The sequence below is a fragment of the Octopus bimaculoides genome, chromosome 6 (genome assembly GCF_046866305.1).
Source record: "Octopus bimaculoides isolate indiv1 chromosome 6, ASM4686630v1, whole genome shotgun sequence".
NCBI lineage: Eukaryota > Metazoa > Mollusca > Cephalopoda > Octopoda > Octopodidae > Octopus > Octopus bimaculoides.
In genome coordinates, this window is record NC_142933.1 from 436,900 (window position 1) to 458,328 (window position 21,429).

At 38.4% G+C, this 21,429-nt stretch overlaps 1 protein-coding gene across 1 annotated transcript in view; it reads left to right on the top strand.

Moving 5' to 3' along the window:
* Nucleotides 1-18,533, top strand: part of LOC106872208 (protein kintoun) — a 39,947-nt gene extending 21,414 nt beyond the window's left edge. Inside the window, exons 3-4 of the mRNA XM_014919116.3 lie at nucleotides 15,030-15,188; nucleotides 16,230-18,533. Of these exons, the coding sequence (XP_014774602.1) occupies nucleotides 15,030-15,188; nucleotides 16,230-17,654 (1,584 nt within the window). The 3' untranslated portion in view covers nucleotides 17,655-18,533. The remainder of the gene's footprint in view (nucleotides 1-15,029; nucleotides 15,189-16,229) is intronic.
* Nucleotides 18,534-21,429: the final 2,896 nt, after the last annotated feature.

Consider the following 21,429-nt stretch of genomic DNA (forward strand, 5'->3'; position numbering starts at 1 on the left):
ATGTTTTACACAAACAATTTTATTCTGAAATTAAACACAATGCTTCAAAAAAAGTATCAAGCGGACTGCAAGATAAACGTCTGCAGGCTGCATGCGGCCCGCGGGCATCAGGTTGGCCAGCCCTGATCGAGACCCAGATCTATTGTGTTTCAGCTATGACCATGCTGTTATTTTCCGACACTGTGCATGGCTCTATAAGACTCGTTTTTTGTTTTTGTGTAACAAAAATACAAGGAGTGGCTTGAAAAGAAAACGTTTATGCGTGTTTGTAAAAACCAGTCTCTTATTTCTCAATGCCACCCATGGTCAGGTTATCTGAGGTGACGCAAGAAAGCTCTCATTTTATTTGAAATGTCAGCTTAATACATTTGAGTAGGTCACCGCAGTCTTGTCACCATGTTCTAACAAACCCTTTCTACTTTCTGCAGGAATTACTTGGAAAAACTGACTGACTGACTCATCGTAAAGCATTTCACCCTCTCCTACCCTACTGTCGAAATCCCTTAGAAATAGTCAGACATTAAGTTAATGTTAGAGTATTCCGTGAGGGAGCATCAACGTGCTGGTCACATTCCGTGTTGATTTCATCATACTATCTCTCTCATTGTGTTTTCATTGTCGGCCCCGATAAGTGTTTCTAGGACTACATTATCTCATGTGCCCTGCTTTTATTTATTTAAGACAGTAGGAGGTGTATGAGGAAGATTTGGCTCTTATCTCTAGCAAGTGGACCCTCTTAGACAAGATACTGGTGTTTATTTGAGAATTTTTAAATTTAAATTTTTGTTTTTGGTTACTTTAGTTATTTGTTGTTTAGTTCCAGGTCAATCTTGATGATCTTTGATCGAAAGCGTTCTAAACATGACCATCCTGTTTTGTTTGTCAGACATACTGTGTCTGGGACTACGTTTTTTTTTTAAAGAGAGTAGAGTATCTGGTTGCTATTTCTAGCAGGTCGAGCGACTACATTGGCTCGAGTTATTTTCAGATTTGTGACGATCTCATAAATCGTTTTAAAAAAAAAGTAACAACCAGATTTTTAAAAAAATGGATAAATAAATAAATAAATAGGGGGGGGGGGTTACTAGTGATTGGTTGAAAAAGATGGTTGTCTTTGCACCTTGAGCAGTCTGACATGCCGCCTGCGTGGCAATTTTCTTCTGCTGACTTTAAATCTAATTACAAGACCCATTTAGCAGCAGAAACAGTCTTGTAAGTAAAATAGAACTGGCAGTTACTAGAATAGCTGCTTGTCTGCAGCTTCCCTTTGGTACAGCTTACTCCAATGTATATACATACCCCCCCTCTCTCTCTCTCTCTCTCTTTCTCCCTCTCACACACATCACAGAATTTCAAGATGTATGGAATAGAGTAAATAGAAAATGGTAAATAATTTCTCGTGAGTCAAGCTAGCTGTCCGGTTTCAATTCTCGGGTATGACCATGTCGCTAGTGTACCATTGGAAGCGATGCTGGTTAATTTTGTTTGTTGTTGTCTAGTTCCAAATCGATCCCGATCGAGTAGACCTTTGATCAAAAGCATTCCATCCATGAGCATCCTGTCTTTTTATTTATTTTTTTTAGGCAATGGATTACATGACTCATTGTGTGTGTTCTTGTCTTCTTAAAGCAGTAGAGTGTAATATGGAAAAAAAAAAACTTTGTTGTCATTTCTTGCAAGTCGATCGACCATTGAGAGAACCTTTCGTTGTAGTAATTTCGTTTCATTTTCATTGCAGAGCAGTGTTTGTGATGGACCTATGGCTGGTGAACGTAACAGACATTGCTCTTGTCTATCAATTCACATAGCAGTATAGCTAGGTTGGTTAACTACACAGCTAGCTAGCTAGGTTGGCTAAGTAGATGACTAGGCAAGTTTACTGAGTAGGCTAGAAGGGCCATAAAACACTTCTTCAGAAAGTCCCATCCAACTCATGACGACATGAAAAGCTAACATATAAACTGGAGGGGAGGAGTGATGCTATAGATACCTATTGGTATTCACAAGATGGAACAACTAAACATTTTAAAAATTACAGATTTACGTATTCAATTGAAAATTATTGTAGATTTTACAAATATGTTTGCTTGTATATTTCCAGACCTGAGATCAGTGAAACTTGTATTTAAATAGAAGCTAAGTAGTTTTTTTGTTTTTTTTTTCAAGTGGTCCAAGTGTGTGGCCTGTCTTCAACCGTGTGCTGAATGCCCTTTTTTCATTTGTCTACTCACTCTTATATATATATATATATATATATATATATATATAGGGGCCTGAGGAGCTGGCATCGACCACGTTTGGATGGTGCTTTTTACATGCTACCGGCACGGGGCTCACAACTACAATTTCCATTTGATTTGATTTTGATATTGCTGATGTTGATTTACTTGACTCAATAGGTCTCCTCAAGCACATGTGTCTCTCTCTCTCTCTCTCTCTCTCTCTCTCTTTGTCTTCACTACATGTGATAGTTGCTAACAAGCATCACTGTCACATTAATCCATGTCCTTCCTCCATTAAAACATGTCCCAATTTGTCTACTCAACCCACAATCTTACTTAATCCATTGTCTCTTTCCACTTTTTGGCTTTCAGTCATTCCCTTCCACCCCAGCCAATCACCTCTCCCTCTCTATTTACTTTCAACTTCAGTCAGTCATTTTTATCTTTTGTTTTTCGCTCTCTGATATATTTTCAACGACTTTTTCATACATCGTCCTTACCATAGGATCTTTACTCACAACTACTACCTTCACCTTATCTCTATCTACATTTTTATCTCACTATTGCATCTATCACCACTATCATCTTTTTTAATTTTTTATTCCTTTATTGTTAACCGTATCTGTGTGGTAAGAAGCTTGCTTACCAACCACATTATTCCAAGTTCAGTCCCACTGCATGGCATCTTGGGCAGGTGTCTTCTGCTATAGCCTCGGGCCAACCAAAAGCCTTGTGAGTGGATTTGGTAGATGGAAACTGAAAGAAGCTCGTTGTATATATATGTGTGTGTGTTTGTCCCCTCACCATCGCTTGACAATTAATGTTGGTGTGTTTACGTCCTCATAAGCTAGCAGTTCGGTAAAAAGGACCAATAGAATAAGTACCAGGCTTAAAAAGAATAAGTCCTGGAGTCGATTAGTTCGACTAAAGGTAGTGCTCCAGCATGGCCATGGTCAGATGGCTGAAACAAAAAAAAAGATTGTTAGCATTGCCAGACAAAACATTTTGGAGCACTTCTTCTAGATTCATATTCTGCAAATACCACCAAGACTGACTTTATCGTTCTTCCTTTCTGGATATAATAAAATCTGTACCAGGTGAACACTGGGGTTAATTTAATCAACTAGCTCACATTCCCTTTGAATTTCAGGCCTTGTGCCTTTAACTGAAAGAATTATTATTATTATTATTATTATTATTATTATTATTGAGTGAGAGAGCAGTGCATGCCATCAAAGTGACATTGGGGTAAAATATATGGAGCCCATTATACCCATCAGGACTACCAGTCTGATAAGGGTACACCGGACACATGTATCACAACCATATATGCGCAACATGGTGATCCCATATCAAGATAAACAGCGCATGACCTCACAGGTGAGGCCCTGTTAGAATTTTCTTCGGGTTGAGTAGCCCATCCCATCTCAAAAGGTCTCTGAATAAAGTTTGTTATGGATGTTGAACAAAACACCCATGTTTCCAGAGGTGAATTATCCCAACCCCAAAGAATTCCTTTCAAAACATGGCTATGATGCTCCCCCACTACTTCTGCTTGTGACCATAGATGCACATATTGTCAGCCTCCAAGGGACATACTCAACTGGTTATGGTCAAGCAAATCTGTGGTATTGAGCAGAATATTTGCTGCAACCCATCTTTTTATACCAAGACAAAACAATGTACATGATAAAACTTCCAATCAGTTATGGTCAGAAGCCAAAAGAGCCACGGCCTGGTACTGCATCCATACACAATCCCATCCACCTCTTCCATTCAGAAAGACCCTGAATGATGTGCAGCTGTCGTTGACCATGTGTGGGGAATCAGGAGTTAGAAACGACCATAGCCACTTTGGGTTGGAATTATTAAGCTGGAATTTTGTCAGCAGCTGTCGTAGTAACCCTTTGCGTTTGCTTTAATTATTCCATGTTTTGTGCTGTAATCTCTGTTGAGAATGTCAAAACGCCAGCTGCCATCCCTGCAGGTAATAAAGAAATGAGAAAACACAGGAAGTGAAGTTTGTTGGAAAACCTCAACAGCAACATAAATGTGAAGTGTTTGACTGAAGAATTAGGCATTGGCCCACTCACTTGTGCAGTCTTAACAAACAGAAGGAGAAACTATTGAGATTCTGTGATTAACTGAAGCTAATGAAAAATAGAAAAACATGTTGCATAGAGTGAAAAAAAAAATCTTCATCTTGTGTTGATAGAATCAATCAGTCTATTTAGTGGAGGATGAGAATAAGATGCTTTGAATACAGAAGAAGCAATCATGACAGTGAATGCAATTAAAGAGAAAAACTGTTATGACAAAAACCTTTGTCATCTTTACTGACTTATGACTAACATCTCTTTATGATGCATTATTTACATTTGACAGATATTTGTCCTCATCTTGCTTGTTGTTAACACAATGTTTTGGCTGATATGCCCTCCAGCCTTCATCAGGTGTGTTGGAGAAATTTCGAACCTGGGTTCTCATTTCTAAGGTATTCTTTGGTGGTTTGGGTTGGGCAGTTTGATAGGGTCCAACAAGCCATAGGACTGCATCAAGCTGCAATGTTTTTCTTTGACACAGTTTCTATGACTGGATGCCCTTCCTAAAGCCAACCACTTTACAGAATGTATTGGGTGCTTTTTACATGACACCAGCTCAAGTGAGGTCACCCAGTAACTTGCAAGACCAGAAAAGGCCCTTTGCCTGATTGGGAGTGTATTTGAGAGAGAAAAGAAGTGACTTTATGCCGGGTGTTGAAGGGCTAAAATATGATAGGAGTGAGGGACAAGAACAAATAGCTACCCAGTATTATATAAGGGTGGGTGGTAGTAACTGAAAAGAAAATAAAGATGGTGATGATGAAGTTGCTGGAGCACACTTTCAAGGTATAAAAATGCGTGTGTAATGTACACACACACACACAAATATATATATATACATGCACATACATGTGTATTTATCTCACATTTTTGTGTGTATGTTCTACTGTTTGGTATCACAACATTTACAAAGCAATGTTCTTGTATTACACGTAAGTAATTTTAGCTTTTTACCATCTGCAATTCCTAGCTTATGGAATAAATAAAGATGATACAACATAAAGTTGAAACTGAAATCTATAGAACTAATAATCTGTTTGAAATTCCTGGTAGAATTTGTGTTAAAAGAACAAGAAATATACTCTGGAGTGGTGGCGGCGGTGGGGGGTGGGGGCGGTGCTACATTTGAGGTGTATTTTAAAAGTTTCTTTATTCTGTTGGTACATAACATTCTTCTCTTGAACTATAGTATTTGTATAACTTCCTCTATCATAAACCAAGTCAGTTGTCTTTTCAATATATTATTCTATTATTCCATTATTCTAATTTCAGCCTGAGGCTGTAGCTATGCTGGGGCACCAGTATAATGAATGTTTTGTTAATCACTCGGTTAGATTGTCTGGGAGGAGAATAAAGTTAAGCTTTGCAGTACTGAATGAAGGCCACCCTTTTTTTTTTTTCTATTTGAAGCAGGATTGTGCACCATGACATATGCAGACCCTGTGAGACTGGTAAGATTGGTGTGGTTGATGGCCAGCTTAAAATTGAAGTAGGTGAAATACGGATGGGATATCCAGTAGAGATACATTTTCTGCAGTTGATGCAGAGATCTGAGAAAGAAGACACAATAAATAAGAGGAAAGACGAGTGTTGAGTAATCTTGGTAATAAGCAACTGACAAAGCTGTTTTTTTTTTTTGTACAAGATAGCAGAGGTAGAATGAGGAAGTTGCATGTCTGTTCAAGAGGGAGTTGGTGAAAAAGTCCTTGCCAATTACCAAGATGCCTTTCTTTTGGATGTGGTTTATGGTTTTGTGCTATAGTGCAACCTCATATCTGGGAATTGTGTTCCATGGTGGGTCTTTTTAGCAATTGGTTATGAAAAAAATATATCACTGGAGTAAATTGGTCAGAAATATGTAAGGTTAGAGTTAGAATTTGTTAATTCATTGGAAGCATTTCACTGACTTTTGACTATATCTACATCATCATCATCATCATCATCATTTAATTTCTGTCATCCATGCTACAAGAGTTGGACAGTTTGTCAGAATTCATTAAGCTAGAGAGAACAGCATCAAACTCCAATGTCTGCTTTAACATGGTTTCTGCAACTGTTTGTTCTTTCTAATGCGAACTGCTTTACCATGTGTACTGGGTGCATTTTTCATAGCACCAGCACTAGTGAGGTCACCAAGTAACTTGCAACACCTTTAGCCTTTCAACACCTGGCATAAAGCCAAATGTGGAGAGGTTAAAGTATGATAAAGGGACAGGAACAGGTGTCTTGCTGTAGAAGAGATGTGTGGCTACCCCAGCATGGGATCAACAAATGATGGTGGAAATGATGTGTCAGAGCCTATGGTCAAGGTAGAAGGGTGATAAAAAGAGTATTGGGACAAAGAATCAAGGATGGCTGGGTGGGTAGGTTCACAAGAGGATGAAAGGAGTGTGAGTGGTGGTTAGAGATAGAGATGGAGGTGAAAGCAGTGAAATTGGGACATGGATGGCAGATGGCCAAGGATGAGTCTCGATTTGAGGGAGAAAAAAAGTAAAGTCCAAGAGAGGTGGAGGTGGCCAGTACATAAAAGGGGTGGGGTTGAGCAACAATATAATTCTTATCCATCAAAATTACACTTTCTATTATAGACACAAGGCCTGAAATTGGAGGGGGAGGGGGTAGTCGTTTGCTCAGAACATAAAGGCAGAAGAAATTTTCTTTGGTATCCTAATGATACTGCCAGGCAAAATATTTAGCGATATTTCTTTAAGACGTTCTGAATTCAGATTCTGCCGAGATTGACTTTGCTTTTCATCCTTTCGGGGTTGATAAACTAAGTACCAGACCAGTTCCCACCCCCTTATTTTCAGGCCTTGTGCCTATTGTAGAAAGGATTATTATTATTAGTAGTAGTAGTGGCGGTGTAAAAAGAAGTAGGAGCTGTTTTATTCACATTACTCTTTACTCTCTCTTCCACTCTTTTACTTTGTTTCAGTCATTTGACTGTGGCCATGCTGGAGTACCGCCTTTTATAGTCGAGCAAATCAACCCCAGGACTTATTCTTTGTAAGCCTAGTACTTATTCTATCGCTAAGTTACGGGGACGCAAACACACCAGCATCGGTTGCCGAGCAATGCTGGGGGGACAAACAGACACACACATACATACATATATATACATATACGACAGGCTTCTTCCAGTTTCCGTCTACCAAATCCACTCAGAAGGCTTTGGTCAGCCCGAGACTATAATAGAACACACTTGCCCAAGGTGCCATGCAGTGAGACTGAACCCAGGACCATTTGGTTGGTAAGCAAGCTACTTTCCACACAGCCGCTCCTGTGCCTATATTGTTTATCTTATCTTATGATTGATGGCGTTTAACCTTCCCATTATGTTTCCGAGGGTCTGGACTGTTTCCTGCGAGATTCCTTTCTCAACTGAAGATTATATAAAAGTTTTTTTAAATGCATTAAATCTTTCCAATTATATTATTTTACTGAATTTTTTCAGACATAAGAGGACCCTTGGCTCTGTTATACAAAGCTCTTTATAATATTTAACCCTTTCATTACCAACCCAGCTGAAACCTCTTCTGGTTCTGTAGTACAAATGTCTTGCTTCCAAAAGTTTTGAATTAAAATCTTCCACCAAACCTTAGTCACAATTTATGTTCCTAACACTAGCTTAATGATAACTAAGTTATTTTACTAAATTCTTTGTTATATTTAAAATTAATTGAAAGAAACACAGAGCATCTCAAAATAAGTACAGTAACAAAAGGGTTTGCCAGTTTTAACTTCATGCCAGAAACTTTTATTAAAATATTTTATGTGGTAAGAAGCTTGCTTCCCAACCATATGGTTCCGGGTTCAGTCCCACTGCGTAGCACCTTGAGCAAGTGTCTTCTACTTTAGCCTTTGGCCAACCAAAGCCTTGTGAGTAGATTTCCCCAAGACCCCTGAAGAAGGCTGGAGGGTATATCAGCCGAAATGTTGTGTTAACAACAAACAAGATGAGGACAAATATCCATGCATGTAAATAATGTTAAACCCTAATAAACTGGAACCCATCCATGCTGTTACATGTTATTCTGTCTGCCTCATTTTTTTTTGTAGTTTCAAACAGATTAAGTAGTTTGTGAATGACTGAATAATTTATACAGTTTTGATAGCAGCTCACTTGAAGGATATTCCACCAGTGTTTTTGAAGGATCACAGTGGATCTTTGCTCATTTCTCTCTGTTGTATTGCCAAATACTGACTCTCTTACCCACAATACCCAGTCATCTCTTGGTCACCTTTTCCATTCACTACCATCCAAACGTGGCTGATACCAGTGCTGCTTGACTGGCTCCCGTGCCGGTGGCACGTAAAAAGCACCCACTGCACACTTGGAGTGGTTGGCGTTAGGAAGGGCATCCAGCTGTAGAAACTCTGCCAGATCAGATTGGAGCCTGGTGTAGCCTCCTGGCTTCCCAGACCCCAGTTGAACCATCCAACTCTTGCCAGCATGGAAAACAGACCTTAAATGATGATGATGATAATATACTCTACCACTGATAAAATAGGACAAAAATGTTAGATCTGTCCATATTCAATCCCCCTCCCTCTACTACCCACTACACTCTGTAAAGTAATTGGCAAATGAACAGACAACATAAGGTTGAGAGAAGTCTTTAGATCTATGCCGTTGAGGACATGATAACCTTTTGAGTGTTGGTGCTACAGGAAACTGTATCCTGTCAAAGAAATCATATTAGCATAAAATGTAATGAGTAACACATGGTACTTCAACTTGTCTCATCAATGCCAGCATGAAGCAGGCATACAAATGTGTGTGTGTGTACGTACATACATACATGTATGTGTATATATATTAATGTTTGTTTTTATGCTTAGTCATAATTAAAACAATTTTGCATTCATCGGAAGGGTTAATCCATACTAGATTACAAATTTATTATTCTTTAACAACAATACTATTGAGAGACTTCAAAGTTTCGGCTAGCTAAGCCATCATAGGACTATCTGGTGATTGCTTCACTCGCCAAAACTCTGAAGTCACTGTCATCGTCATCATCATCATCATCACCATTGTCGTTTAATGTCCGCTTTCCATGCTGACATGAGTTTTTATGTGTCACCAGCATGAGGGCCAGTCAGGCGGCACTCTCAAAGACTACATTTGAATCATGCCTTTTACGTGCCACCGGCACATGTATATATATATATATATATATATATATATATATATATATTATCTTTTATTCTTTTATTTGTTTCAGTCATTTGACTGCGGCCATGCTGGAGCACCGCCTTTAGTCAAACAAATCAACCACAAAACTTATTCTTTGTAAGCCTAGTATTTATTCTATCGGTCTCTTTTGCCAAACTGCTAAGTTACAGGGACATAAACACACCAGCATCGGTTGTCAGGCAATGGTGAGGGACAAACAAACACACACACACACACACACACACATATGATGGGCTTCTTTCAGTTTCTGTCTACCAAATCCATTCACAAGGCTTTGATCAGCCCAAGACAATAGTAGAAGACACTTGCTCAAGTTACCACGCAGTGGGACTGAATCCGGAACCATATGGTTGAAAAGCAAGCTACTTACCACTCAGCCACTCCTACACCTATATATATATATGTATATGATGGTGATGGTGATGATATATATATATATTTTATTATATATATATTAAAAAAAATATATGTATATGTATATATATATATATATATATATATATATGTATATATATGTATGTATGTATAAAAATATGTATGTGTGTGTGTGTGTATAATATATATATATATATATATATATATATATATATATATATAAAGGAGATAGAAGAGGTAGCCAAGTGCTACAACTCTTTCAAAAGCATTACAAATGTCTTGTGTGGTATACTTTTTTCTTCAGGTACAGACAACTCTTTAGTTAAAAATTGTCTGCCATAATCAATCAGTCGTATGTACCTGATGAGAAATTATACTGGAGAGCTATGAAACAGTTGTAGTGCTTGAATACCTCTACTATCACTTTCATTTATTGATTATTATGTTATAAGCAATTGAGGCGCAATGGCCCAGTGGTTGGGGCAGCGGACTCGCGGTCATAGGATCACGGTTTTGATTCCCAGACCAGGCGTTGTGAGTGTTTATTGAGCGAAAACACCTAAAGCTCCACGAGGCTCCGACAGAGGGTGGTGGTGAACCCTGCTGTACTCTTTCACCACAACTTTCTCTCTTTCTTTCTGTTTCTGTTGTACCTGTATTTCAAAGGGCCAGCCTGGTCACACTGTGTCACGCTGACTATCCCCGAGAACTACGTTAAGGGTATATGTGTCTGTGGAGTGCTCAGCCACTTGCACACAAATTTCACAAGCAAGCTGTTCCATTGATCAGATCAACTGGAATCCTCGTCATCGTAACCAACGGAGTGCCACAATATAAGCAATCTTTGTTGATTTTGAAATGGAATTGTATAACAGCTGTCATCTTATTGGAATTTTCTGTCTAATCTCAATATGAGACAAACTGTATCTGATGCATTGATTAACAAATTTTATCGATTAATTATCGAGTCGTTTTTATTTTCTATTCAAGCCATCTTTATGCTAGAGAGTAAGCAATTGTGTTACTATAACCACTTGACTGATCCTACATTATCATTATTATTATTTAAAGCAGCGAGCTGGCAGATATGTTAGCACGCTGGGCAAAATGCTTAGCGGTATTTCATCTGTCTTTACGTTCTGAGTTCAAATTCCACCAAGGTTGACTTTGCCTTTCATCCTTTCAGGGTCAATGAATTAAGTACCAGTGAAACAGTGGGGTCAATGTAATCAGCTGGTCCCCTCCCCCAAATTTCAGGCCTTGTTCCCATAGCAGAAATAATAATAATTATTATTATTTTTCTACGCACATACAAATATCTGATGACGATAATCATTCAACAGGCTTCTGTGCAGTTTCTGTTTACCAAGTTTCATAGCCAAAAGCCAAAGTAGAAGAAAAGCGCTTGTGCAAGGTGCTGCACAGTGGAATCAAAACCAGAACCACATCTGCAAAGCTGACTTCTTAACTACAGAACCAGACCTGAACTCATAGATATGTTTCTATGTTATTTAGATTTACCTGATTGTGTGTAGAGACCACTGATGGTAAAGAGGGAGAAGAAGCAGGAGCCACAGCAGAATTCTGTCTTTCACTCCTTCATACTTGTTGTTCACACGACTAACTTCAAGAAGGGAAGGCTCTACATGGTTCCTTACTCAACCTGCTAAACAGAGCAGCCAAAACTCCTTCAATATAAATAACACCAAACCCTCTTTTAAAAAAAACCATGCATTAAACAATATAGTCCTATATCATTTATCTTTTACTTGTTTCGTTCATTAGACTGTGGCCATGCTAGGGCACCACCTTGAAGAATTATCAGATGAATAAATCGACCCCAGTACATTTTTCTAAAGCCTGGTGCTTATTCTGTCAGTCTCTATTCCCGAATCGCTAAGTTACGAGGACATAAACATGCTAACACCAGTTGTTAAATAGTGGTGATGGGGGATATGCATGCATAGATATACACAAGATGGGCTTCTTTTCAGTTTCCTCTACAAAATCCTCTCACAAGGCTTTGGTTAGCCTGAGGCTATAGTAGAGGATACTTGTCCAAGGTACCACACAGTGGGACTGAACCCAGAACCATGTGGTTGGGAACCAAACTTCTGTGCCTATATATTTACAAAATCACGGTACTGTCATATTTGCAATAGCTCTAATTTTGGTCTGCTTAACCAGGGTTGGCTTCGGGTTAAACAACACCATTGCTAATTTTGGTCTGCTTAACCAGGGTTGGCTTTGGGTTAAACAGCACCATTGCTAACTCTATCTCGAGTTGAATTTACTCCAGTATTAGTTACTTCAGTGGTGCAGCCCTGCACTTTTTTAGTAATTCATTAAGTGTCAGGTATCAATACAGCTATCCTGGTTTATTGGCTACATTAACCCTTTAGCATTTAAACTGACCATATCCAGCCCAAATACTCTATCTTATGTTCAAACTGGCCGGATCTGGCCTCTTACACTTACCCTACAATGTCATTCTAAAAATATGCTGTTACATCATTGAAATCTCAAAGCTATAAGATAATCCAGATTAATTCAAAACAATGTGAATAAACAAGCATTACATTTAGCAGAATAAGCTGAATGCTAAGGGTTAAACCGGATATATTTGGCCCAAATATTCTATCTGTTTTATGTTCAAACTGGCCAGGTCTGGTTTCTCACACTTACCCTACAATGTCATTCTAAAAATAAACTCCTCATTTGATAGAGCAATTTAAATGCTAAAGGGTTCATCCATTGAGAGAGCTAAACTTTTTCTGAGACTGTATGTTCATTGGTGCAGAGTGGCTTCTTTCATCTCTGCTGACATTTGATGCCATTTATTCTGTTGGAAAGGCTTCTTTCACTTAGATTTCAGTTTGGTTCCTCACAAGTCCCCTCCCCTCATCTCCACTTCCTCTGCTTTTGTATCCACTCGAAACCCACTTAACCGTTTTATTACCAGATTCCTGCTGAAATACACAGATTTTTGTGTCAATTAATTTTAAAATAATGAAAAAATTTAGAAAAATAACTTTGTCGTTAAATTAAGAGTGTGTAGAATATAAATGAACATGGAATTTTGATGGAAAGTTTTAATTTAAATCACTTTAAAGCAGGGAGTTTGATTAATAGCACTAGGGTCTGTCACAGGTGGCTTCACATCAAAAGACTTAAATGAAAGTGTGTGTGTGTGTGTGGTTCTGTATATGTAGAATACAGCATCAAGATTTTCAAGTTCAACATAACTGCCGTTACAAGCACTTCAGCTTCATGTCTTTATTTCAATATATCTGTAGATAATTCTGTGTAAATATCATCATCATCATCATCATCGTTTATCATCCGTTTTCCATGCTGGCATGGGTTGGACGGTTCAACTGTGGTCTGGGAAGCCAGGAGGCTGCATCAGGCCCCAATCTGATCTGGCAGTGTTTCTACGGCTGGATGCCCTTCCTAACACCAACCACTCAAAGAGTGTAGTGGGTGCTTTTCTATGTGCCACCAACACAGGGGCCAGAGGAGCTAAAATTTTTATATTAAGAGGAAGTGAATCCTCTCTCAGTTTTAAGTAAATATTCAAATTATTTCATCATATGAAGTCAGTACTAATTGAAATATTAATTACTATATATTCCGTTCGCATTGATTGTAATCTTTTATTGTAATGCTCAAGCTGGATCAACATGACATGACTACGGGACAAAAATGACCGTCCAACAGGCTTCCACATGTTTTCCATTGACACAGTTTCACTCACAAGGCTGAGGTTGATCTAACGGTATGGTAAAAGAGAAAGGGCCAAGATGCCAATCACTGATATGAACCTGAAATCCCGTCATTGCAAACGGAAATATTTAACCACTCGACCAGGCCTCTACACACATTCTTCCTTAAAAACACCATCACACACACACACACACACACACACACTCATGATTTGACAGGATGAGCTGGACAACTGCAGTGAGCTCCAATGCCTGCTTTGGTATGCTTTACATACAAATTAGTTACAATTTTAAGTATTTATTCATCGTCAACATCATCATCATAATCATTTTATTTGTTTATGTTTAGGGGAACATCTGTGCACTGTTAACGCTGTTGTTGCAACAAGACCTGTCATCTGTTTTGTAATTTATTTTACAGTGACTGCATTGTGAATTATATATTTATTTACTTATCTTAGTATTATACGTCTAGATGTTAAGAGCAGTGTTCCAGCTGAGATGACCTTAACTACAATGAAAGAACAAAACTAAAGGACGATTAAAGATCTCTCACTAAGTGGGTCTAAACGCATGCACACACACACACACTCACACACACACTTCTAAGTATATATATATATATATATATATATATATATATATATATATATATATATATATCTGTGCACAGCAGGCTGTGCAGCCATTTCTTGAATCATAACAATACTTTGCTAAAAATAGGTTAAAAGTTTTATCTTCTTATTCAGTTAATCAGAGATAGTGTGAAGTAGTGTAACCAATAGCTGTGTCTGTGTTGGCTGGTAACACAAGTGTACAGAACTTTTCGACCGAAATTGCTGAAGGAGGTTTTTTTCTTTCTTGTGGCTGCTCAAAATACTAACTTCTGATGCATATAGGTTAAGAACATTCCACTTAGACTTTAAGTAGTGTGTATGTTGTAACTGCTGAAAGACATAGCATTTGAGTTTCTGGAGAATATAATGTGGGAATCATGCTGTAGAACTGAATGTGTGTCATCATCATCATCATCATCATCATTTTATGTCCGTTTTCCATGCTGGCATGGGTTGGACAGTTTCACAGGAGTTGGCAAGCCAAAGGACGGTATAAAGTTCAAATAGCTGGGTCTCTACTGCTGGATGTCCTTCCCAATGCCAACCACTTTAAAGAGTGTAGTGGATGTTTTTTTTTCATCTCAGAAAACTCAGAATTGTATTGTGTAGGATTTGCTTGTGTGCGTGTGTTTGTGTTTGTGTTTTGTTTAATAAAACTAAATGAAAATTGATAATATCTAATTAGATAGTTATGCAAAGTCATGGATTTAGTTTTGTTCTCTCTCCTCTCCGTCTCTCAAATTGCTAAATCTTTTTTTTTTTTTTAATTTTTTTTTTTTTACTTCCAGTACCACAGTTTTGAAAGTAGCAGCCGATTACAATCATCTCTCGAAGAACTTGAGTGCGGTGGAGACAACAGTGCCTGCAACATGCCTCAGCTCCAGGAGATGGATTATCAACTGAATGTGTCCGAACTCAATGAGAAACACATCAAACTCGATATTCAGGTCATTAGAAACTATGACATTATTTGCTTTCCACACAATAAAATGTAGAATTAAGGGAGGACAAACATTTGTCATTTTTTGTTTTGTACACATTAACCAGTAATTTGTTGAGGCAGATTTTCTAAGGCCAGATGCCTTCTCTGTTGCCAACCCTCATCTGTTTCCAAGCAAGGTAATGTTTCCCCATAACCAGACATGTTTTTGCAGAAATGAATGTCACTGCTTGTCTGATAATGCTCCTCGTTTATAACAATCACACAGTGTCAAGAGTGGAGAGTCTAACACACACATGCATATACTTATACACACACACACTCATACATACATAATATATAACATCATCATCACCATTTAATGTCTGTTCTCCATGCTCACATGGGTTGGCAGATCTGGCAGGCCAGAGGGCTACACCAGGTTCCACTTGTCTCTTTTGGCAATGGTTTCTATGTCTGGATCCCCTTCCTAATGCCAACATGTACATATGTTGACATTTTGGTCAGCCTTTGGTAGAAGATACTTGCCCTTGGTGCCATGCAGTGGAACTGAACCTAAAACTGGTCCATTCCAAACAGAAATACCTTGTAGTATTTTGCCCAAGTTAGACAAAACACTGCCTCCCTAACACTAGCTTAATGGTAACTGAGTTATACACAACTTACATCCACCCTGTCTCCCAAATAACAAAATCCTCTCACCGTCTCCACCTCATCACATAGTGTTTCCACTGACTTCGCCAGCCCTCCAGCTCTTTTCTCACATCTTCCACAAACAAACTTTCTTGCCAGTCTTGGGGTCACCTTCTCCATTTTTGTACATCGACCATGAATAATAGCAAAGCCTCATGATAATAGCTGAGGGTAAATATATATATATGCCACAGAAACCAGGAAACTGGCTCTTACGTGTCCATAGGGCTCGGTTTTACTAGTAACGTTTTAGTTGTCCTTGTTCATTCTAATAATGCAATTTTATAGATAATAAAAGAAACTATTTGAGAGTATTTTGCTAATAGATATTCACTTGTCTCTTTCTCTGTTTCAGGTGGGTCGTACAGTTTCTGAGTCTGACACAACAGACACTGAGCCATCGACATATCCGAGTATAGAAGTTGTACATCATAAAAGGCTTCCACATTTACAAGGAATTCTGAAACAGCACTCGAAAACTATGTCTGAATCTAGTGACGAAAACGTTACATTGTCTGCGTCCCCCGATACTTCCTCGGTGGACAGTCCCTTTACGACTGTCAAGAAATCGGTTTCATTTAATGAACGTATCGATCAAGCTATGTTCAAAACTAATTCCACAGTCTCCAGTATGCGTAGTATGTTGAAAAGTAAACGAAAACGAAACCGACAACGTGAAGAACGCAGAAAGAATGGTCGGCGCCGACGACGACAAAGTAGTGCAGAGAGCAGTGAAGGAGAAGAGACTAAGAAGAAAGGTACAGGGGAACATGGCAGTAAATCTCAGTCCAAAACACATGAAGGCAAAAATAATAAAAAGAAATCTACTTCATTTGCCCAAACCAAGCAGGAAGGTGGCGCCAGCAGTAGTACTGTGGATGAAACAGATGAAACGAGTAATACCGAGGCCTCTGATCATGATACCGACTCTGGTTATGATCAGAATGGCCAACCTATGCCTGACCCTTCACAAACTGAGCCTTCCTCTCAGTCTGAGAACAATAACTACAACTTCCGCTCCCGTAAAAATCCAGCCTCCAAATCGAAACGAAACAGTTGCAAGAGATCGAAAAACTGTGCCTCCTTAGAGGTTATGGAAGCTAGCAGTAGCTGCAATAACAGCAAACTTACGGAAGCAGAGAAAAGTCGTTTAGACAATTTAATGACAGCAGCTGTAAGTAATACCCTTCTGCCAGAACTTGATGACTCTGAAATACCAGAATCTCCTGATGTTGACTCTAACGAAGTAGCCACAGCACAAGTTGACCAAACACTGACACAAATGGCTGCTCTTTCTATTACTGATGACACCAATTATAACACTTCAGAGCACCACACTTCAAACGGACAAAGCTCAGGCACAGCCTTGTCTTCTTCCAGTTACACTGAAGAGACAGAAGTTGGTGTGACAGTGCCAGCAACAGTTAGAAGTGAGGGTGAGGGAGATAAGTTCGATTTTGATCAGTCGATATCAAAAGGGAACTCTGACGGGGAGAAATGTAAAGATTTAAAAGTCAACGGTAAAGTTGTTGAAGTTGATGAAAATGTTGCAGATAAAAATTCTTCCAAAGAAAATGGCCATTGTATAGACACTTCCAATCTGAAGGACAATTCCGACAGCAAGAACAAACAGAGTTGTACAGTTAATTCTTCAGATATTTACAAAGTGGATTCAATGCTTAGTTGGGAAAGCACACCAATGTCTAGTTTGCAGAAAAATGAGCATCAAACTTACTGTCCGTTTCAGTTCAGTAATAACATCTTGTTTGAACTGGACTGAGCTCCCATTACATCAACTCTGCTTCATTTTCACATTTTATCTCTCAATAGGGTCACTTCATTGGGTCTTTTTCTACTATTTCTTTTTTCCTTTGTTTTTTATTTGTTTATGGTTCAGTATTAGAGAAGTACCACATTTAGCCCTTTGAAATAATAATAATAATAATAATGATAATCCGTCGTACTCTGTTGGAGACGAAAATGTTGCCTTTATCATCTATTTTCTTCTAAATTGACAAAGAATATTTTAATATTCACAACATTATTCTGATTCTTTGAAAAATATGTTGTTGTGAATAGTTTTTACTGCAGTTTTTCTGGATTTCTTCAAACAGCACACACTCACACACACACTCACACTGATACATACACCCCACCAACATCCTACCGATCATATATTCATTCTCATTCATTAAATTGACCATATCACTGAAACCTGGCTTTAAAGGGCATATACATACATTATATATATATATATATATATATAGACATATATACTTATATAGATATAGATATATATATATAGACATATATATATATATATATATATATATATATATATATATATTTAGACATGTATTTATTTATGTGTGTATATATATATACACGCACACACACACACATGTATGTTTGTATGTATGTTTGACAAAAAAAAATATCATTTTTTTGTTTGACATTTTCCTATTATTTCTTCTTTTCCATTATTCTGTGTGAGTAAAACCATTGTTTTCTTTGGGCCGGCAAGGAGATTAAAGAAATTATCATTTCTTAAAAAAAAAATACGTTTCAAGTGGAAAAAAAGTTTTTTTAAAAATTTTAAAAAAAAGATCTTTGAAAATTCTATAAAATAAAAAGAAAATTATAATTATACTCTGTGAAATCTATTTTGAATGTGTTCTTATATTTGGTAATATTTAATTATTCTTGAAATGTTTATGCCATATCTTTGTGAACAAGGTCGGTTACATGGACCGTTTTTCTATTCTGCATCAGTTTGAAGTTGTAGATTATTTCACTGGATTAGTCAGAAGAAAGGCCTACCACCACGCAAATAATTATCAGTTCCACGTAGAAAGCACTATCCGAACATGATCGATGCCAAGGCCACCTGACTGGCTCCTGTGCCAGTGGCACGTAAAAAGCACTATCCGAACATGATCGATGCCAAGGCCACCTGACTGGCTCGAGTCAATACCACATGTTTCTGTGTTAGAAGTGCTTTTTATATTATTTTGTTAAGGTTATTTCTACAGAAAATATCGCCAGCACTGTTTTTTTGTTACAATGTTTCATATCAAGATGTCAGATGTGAACAAACATTGTTTGTTCACATCTGATGTCTCAATACGAAACATTGTAGCAAAAAATCAGTGCTCTCTTTACTCTTTTACTTGTTTCAGTCATTTGACTGCGACCATGCTGGAGCACCACCTTTAGTCGAACAAATCGACCCCAGGACTTATTCTTTGTAAGCCTAGTACTTATTCTATCGGTCTCTTTTGCTGAACTGCTAAGTTACGGGAATGTAAACACACCAGCATCAGTTGTCAAGCAATGGTGGGGGGACAAACACACATACATATATATATATACCACGGGCTTCTTTCAGTTTCTGTCTACCAAATCCACTCACAAGGCTTTGGTCAGCCCGAGGCTATAGTAGAAGACACTTGCCCAAAGTGCCACGCAGTGGGACTGAACCCGGAACCATGTGGTTGGTAAGCAAGCTACTTACCACACAGCCACTCCTGCGATAATTTCTGTAGAAAAAACCTTAACGAAACCATTGGAATCTGTCAAAGCATTCAGCTCGTGTCAGTATGGAAAATGGACATTAAAAGATGGTGATGGCGAAGAGAAGGAGAGTCTTTTAGCAGAATGAGTATTCACTACAATCCAACATAACCAGGTGTCTGGCTTTAGTTTGTGGTTTATGTTGAGAAATTACGAATGGAACATTTAAGCCACATCTTTTTTTCCTGTTTATTCCTCTTCATTTTGCCTTAATTTGATATTTTATGATGTCTGATATGTTTTTACTACATCAAACATCCCTGCAGTTAATTCATAATTTCTGTCTTGTCAGTATAATTGTATCATCTCTCGATGATATGTATTTATTACCAACAGAGAGGCAGCAAATCTTCACAAACATAGTCGAGGAATGAAAGTCACTTACAGCTTGTAGTGAATGTGTTTGTGTATGTATGTGATCAGTTTAATATGAAATGAGCTGTATACATTCCAGCCATTACAAGCAGAACTAAAGGTTGCATTCAATGCCAAGGTGAATCAACATCGTTGGCAGATTCTAAACATTCCAAGACGGTAAGGTCTCTAGTTCTGACAGCAAAGGTAAACAAAGGAAGTCTAAGAATAGACTGTTCTCTTTTGAAACAACATTGAACCAGCTGCAGAGCTGAACTGGTTTGAACTAGTAACCTGTAAACAATGTCTTTTACTTATTTCAGTCATTAGAGTGTGGCCATGCTGGGGCACCATCTCGAAGAATTTTAGCTGGACAAATCAGCTCTAGTAACTTTGCAGTTCGGCAAAAAAGACCGTGGCCATGCTGGGGCACCATCTCGAAGAATTTTAACTGGACAAATCAGCTCTAGTAACTTTGCAGTTCGGCAAAAAAGACCGTGGCCATGCTGGGGCACCATCTCGAAGAACATTAGCTGGACAAATCAGCTCTAGTAACTTTGCAGTTCGGCAAAAAAGACCGTGGCCATGCTGGGGCACCATCTCGAAGAATTTTAGCTGGACAAATCAGCTCTAGTAATTTTGCAGTTCGGCAAAAAAGACCAATAGAATAAGCATCAGGCTTTAAATAATAAGTACTGGGATCAATTTGTTCAACTAAAATTCTTCAAGACAGTGCCCCAGCATGGCCAGAGTCTAATGAGTGAAACAAGTAAAAGATTTATATAACATTGATGTCATAAGAATTTTATAAACTTTTGAAAGAAGGTTAAATAATTCTGTTTTTGGAATAGTGGTTCTCGAAGCACACACATAAAGCTATAAATAACAGCATTTAAACATTCTTTTCTGCTCTAGGCACAAGGCCTGAATTTTGCGGGGAGAGGGGGCCAGTCAATTAGGTCAACCCCCAGTATGCAACTGGTACTTAATTTATCGACCCCTGAAAGGATGAAAGGCGAAGTCGACCTTGGCGGTACTTGAACTCAGAATGTAAAGACAAATGAAATATGTGCTAATGATTCTGCCAGCTCGCCACCTTAATAGCATTGAAAAAAGTCGAGGCTGTGTGGTAAGATGCTTACTTCCCAACTACATAGTTCTGGGTTCAATGCCACAGCATGGCACTTTTAACAAGTAACTTCTGTAGCCCTAGGTTGATCAAAGCTAGTAAGTGAATTTGGTAGACAGATATAAGCACAGGAGTGGCTGTGTGGTAAGTAGCTTGCTTACCAGCCACATGGCTCCAGGTTCAGTCCCGCTGTGTGGCACCTTGGGCAAGTGTCTCTACTATAGCCTTGGGCCGACTAAAGCCTTATGAGTGGATTTGGTAGACGGAAACTGAAAGAAGCCCATTATATATGTGGAATGCTCAGCCACTTGCACGTTAATTTCACGAGCAGGCTGTTCCGTTGATCTGGAACCCTCGACGTTGTAAGCGACGGAGTGCCAACAACATATATATATATATATATATATATATGTGCCTGTGTGTGTGCCTGTTTGTTCCCCCACCATCGCTTGACAACCAATGGTGTGTTTACATCCCCTTAACTTAGTGGTTTGGCAAA